The sequence below is a fragment of the Sitodiplosis mosellana genome, unplaced genomic scaffold (genome assembly GCF_009176505.1).
Source record: "Sitodiplosis mosellana isolate CC-2019 unplaced genomic scaffold, AAFC_SMos_1.0 Smas_scaffold_7003, whole genome shotgun sequence".
NCBI lineage: Eukaryota > Metazoa > Arthropoda > Insecta > Diptera > Cecidomyiidae > Sitodiplosis > Sitodiplosis mosellana.
The window spans coordinates 1-4,459 of NW_022602121.1; the positions used below are offsets into that span (position 1 = coordinate 1).

At 33.0% G+C, this 4,459-nt stretch overlaps 1 protein-coding gene across 1 annotated transcript; it reads right to left on the reverse strand.

Annotated features, from left to right (window-relative positions):
• Window positions 1-1,006: 1,006 nt before the first annotated feature.
• Window positions 1,007-4,453, reverse strand: LOC129580074 (neurotactin-like). The gene is made up of 2 exons (XM_055470266.1): window positions 4,424-4,453; window positions 1,007-4,325 (listed from the first exon to the last, which is right to left on the reverse strand). Exon 2 carries the CDS (start codon window positions 4,167-4,169, stop codon window positions 3,540-3,542), a length of 630 nt encoding a protein of 209 aa, XP_055326241.1. The 5' UTR covers window positions 4,170-4,325; window positions 4,424-4,453; the 3' UTR covers window positions 1,007-3,539.
• Window positions 4,454-4,459: the final 6 nt, after the last annotated feature.

A 4,459-nucleotide genomic window follows, 5' to 3' on the forward strand; every position in this document is an offset into this window, starting at 1 on the left:
TTTGATAAATCTGCCGTCAATGAGTGGTGGCGACTTCAAAGCTGGATGGAGCGGAGTTCCAGTGAAGGCGAATATCCAAATGACCCCAAAAATAAGTATCAACAACACAACTCCTGTCAGAATTAATCGACTTCTGTACTTTTGAACGAATGTTAATTTCACAGTTTCTAATTCTTCATATGATAACGTCGTCTTTTCTGTACTGGTTTCGTTGTGCGACATCGTTTCACTCGAATGCTTAATCTTCTGTTTTGTTTTACTACCGTTTTATTATGCGTCGTTTCCTTTGAATGGGCTGTCTAGAATGAGTTATTAATTCAATGACTATGAAAATGACTTAATTTCTAAAAATAGTATTGTCATGTGAAATGTCAGCCAGGCTTGAACAATACTTTATTACAATTTTAAGTAGTAATAATCCTTATCGACAATTGACCTTTACTTAACAAAGGACTATAAGAACATACTTGGTTGAAACATTGCTTGACCATTTACCTTCCAAAAATCCGTTTTGCGACACTATCATCTAAAAATGGTGGTGAAATGTCGATATCGCTATGAGCCATGAGCCACACCTTTGTTTCAGTTACCGTATTCACAAACTTGTTTTACCGTTGCCAATTAACCAAACATAAATCTTGACATTTGAATGACACAACCGCCAAAAGCAATTCGGTTCAAGCATTAGTGTGTCAATTTGTTGCAAGGTACTTGAAGCATACCCGATGTATAACGTTTATGCGGCATTAAATTATTGTGTTTACCCCTACAAAATATTATGAAGGACCCAATTTTCGTTAACCAGATATGGGCCATTCCATAATATATAACGAATTTCACATTTTCCTCCTTGAACGCAATTTTTTTCACCAGATTTTTTTAATTTTTTGGACATGATCAGAATGTAAACTCCACATTAAATATTGTAAATTCGTCAAAAGTGTTTGATATGAAGGGTAGTATAGGCCAACATCATTTGCAAAAACACACAGTAAAACAACTGATATATTTGCGTTTCTTTCTTTATTTTTTTTTTTATATTTTTATGTTTATTACATTTGTAAATTAAACTCTAATCAACAGCTGATTAATTTAGTGACAATGAGGTGAATCAGCCGATATAATTCAGAAAACTTGAACCAAAAAAAAGCATTTTGATTTGCAAATATGCTTTTGAAAGGAAAGAGAGATAGAGTATAAAGCATATACAATGGATGCCAGAATCATTCCAAGTTCGTTTTCTCTTCGAATGATTCGTTTCAACGTTCAATTTTCAGGATGAATTGATTTGAGATTGAAGCTATGGTATTTCTTTTAATATCATTATTATCTATTTGTTTTTCTCGACCGTTGAAATTATTTCCTTTAATATATTTTGATGAGTTATTCTTTTAATGTAATTACATTTTTTTAATTTCTAAAATGAAACGTTCATTTTTCTAATCGTTCAATACTTAACTTATTATTTACAGTGAAATCTTTTATATTAATTAGATTTTGGAGGGTGTTTTCCATCTCCTTTTGTTTTCATTTCTTGCTGACTTAGGTAGAGATTTACCGACAGTGAATCTTACAATTGACGATTGCTGTGTCAAAATTGGTTAGTGCTTAATGCTCTTAATTAATTAGCTATTGATCGCTTCCGTGAAATTCAATCGATACAAAAGATTTCATTGTATTTTTCTGTTTGTTCTAACAGCGAATTAATGTCTAGATTCCGTGAAGTATGTTTTTTTTTTTTTGTTATGTTCGTGAAACGGATACAAATGCTACTGCAGCGTGACAAATAAGTAGAAATCATATATCGTTGGGCTTCTCCTAAAAAAGTTCCTAACATTTATTTTTTGTTTGTTTGTTCGAAATCAATTTGGTTTCGCATGCGCTTATCTATTTTAATCAATCAATTCATATAGTTTTTGGGATTTTTTGTTTGTTTGTTGTTTTGTTTTATATAATATAATTAAAATTAAACTTAATACAGCCATTTAAATAATAATTAATTAAATATTTTGCGTATTAAGAGGAGAATATTTCGATTTCCATTGGATGTTTTAGAGCAAAAATATAAAAAAAAGATCTTCTTTTTTCAACAGCACAGTATACATTAGTACAGTTAAAGTTCGTCTTTAATTGCTTACAACTAGTACATTTTTTTGTCAATCTAAGCCTATCCAATTAATCGTTAGCTTGTCCCTTTTTTTCAAATATTTCTGTTGTTGTCATTTTTGATGTTCGATTTATTGAGGTTGATGAAATTATTACAATCTAAAATCGGTGCTTGGTTATATTTTTGAATGGCTTGGCTTGGCTTGGCTTCATGTTCAGGTTATAAAATCATTTAGAAAAACATCTTCTATCAAAATTCCGTTAAATTGAATGTATAAAAATTCAATTTGAAACTATGAATATTTCGGTAGAAAATAGACTCAAAAAATTTGCGTTAAAAATTGATTGTTATGTTCAGCGCCGTATCGTGAAAACAATTTCAGATGGGGCTCAGCCTCGGACATTTTTACCAAATGCTTGTATGGACGGTACGGCGCTGGTTATGTTTAAAAAAGAAAACCTTCAAGACAAATATATTTTCTGATCAAAAATTTGTGAAAAAATCATTGTTTTAAATTTGGCTGCTATTGATTTCGTTCTGGTTGATTGAAATTTAACTATAGTGTTTGCTAATTCCATTCCATTTTTTTTTTTCATTTAATTTTTCGCTTTATTTCGCAGTGGAAGATTATTTTTTCTGAGTTCGGGTTAATTTTTTTTAGTAACATTTCTCTGTACGTGAATGTTTATCGCAATTATTAATCATTAAAACGAGAGAAAAAAATGAAAACGAGTGACATATGTGAATTGCTACCTATCTTGTTTATTGCACACCATTGATAGGTAGATCGTCTAAATGGAATTATTGAATGTTCTACAATGTTAGTGAATCTATTTGTGGAACCAGCGGTTTGTTATGACTCATGTGTTCATCCATGAGATAAGAGCGTTTTTTCATCAGTAGATTTAACATCATTTACTCTACATAAATATTAAAAAATACTGAAAACTTGTACTGTTTATGTATAATATATTATTTTGACACACTCAATAAATATTTATTTGGATCAGTTTTAGTAAAGAAATTAAACTAACGCAATGTGGGGAAATGCAATAGCAGGATCTGGCTTTTTGCTTCTGAACCAAATCAAATGAATTCAAATAAAATCAAATCAAATCAAATCAAATCAAATCAAGTGTATACTTTAATCAAGAATAATTCATTGTCTTGGTGCTTGGTGTCGATTATTCTCCTTACACATTCTGATTGTTTTACAAACATTTCGCATTTTATGTAATTTTCGTTTTGAATTTTTTTTTTCTTTTCATTTTTTCTTCGTCCATTTTAATATTTTTCCCCCAACCTCTCGGTTTCATATGTGCCCATATCGTATGCAATCGATCGTTTCATTTCGTGTTTGTATAAAATTATACACAAAGAAAAATAAAATAAAAATTCTCGGTATAAATCAAAATTAAAGCTTAAAATTAAATTAGTCGATTCGTGCATATCTGGGTACAATGTCTTCTTTAATCCAGAAATCACAATTAGGATAATCTTCGACAGACAGGGCATCTTGGCCAACATCCAACACTCTTCTTCGTGGTTCATATTGCTTGAGCTCACCATGCGACACATAATGATAGAACAGTTGTTGAATGGCCGAGGCATATCGTCGTTGTTGGAAAGTTTTTGGCTCATAACGACCCAGAATTGCTTGAATGTCGGCATCAACGTCGGCAATTTCAAGGTCACCTCCGGTTTGTGTAACCACATAAAATGGTACGCTTTGTTGGGAGCGGGCAATCACAAGCAATGGACATACAGTGCGGATATCGGAGACAATTTTTACCAAGCCTTGGTAGGTTGCGTTATAACGTTTCAGAACTTCATCGGTTAGGCCCTTCTGCCCAATTACGCTTTCTTGAATATGTTTACGAACCAGCTCGGGTGTCCATTGTGTGTATTTATGCAACAGTTTGTCCGAATGACTTTCGTGGGCGGTCGTTCCAATGACCAGCTTCAATGGTTCTGGCTCCTTCAATACATCGATTGGGTTCTTTTGCAGCACTTCACCATCTAGAACTAACCATTCATGACGAGTTTTGTTTTCATCAGCCATCGGCAAGTCTGGCCACACGCGACGCCAAATATCTGGTACATTTTCTACTAGCTCTTCACCTGAAAGTGTGTTCAAGCAGTCACCTGTCGTGCACTCGTACTTGTATTCTTGAGCATTGATGCGTTCATATTCAGCAAGCGGTCGTCCTGGGAATACCTATGGAACGCGAACGATGAAAAACAATACGAACGTATTTAGTTTGAAGAATAATCAAAAGCCTCAGCTGAATCAAATAATCTTAGGACACAACTTACCGCTGAGCCCGATGTTACCCAAGCTCTGGCATACAA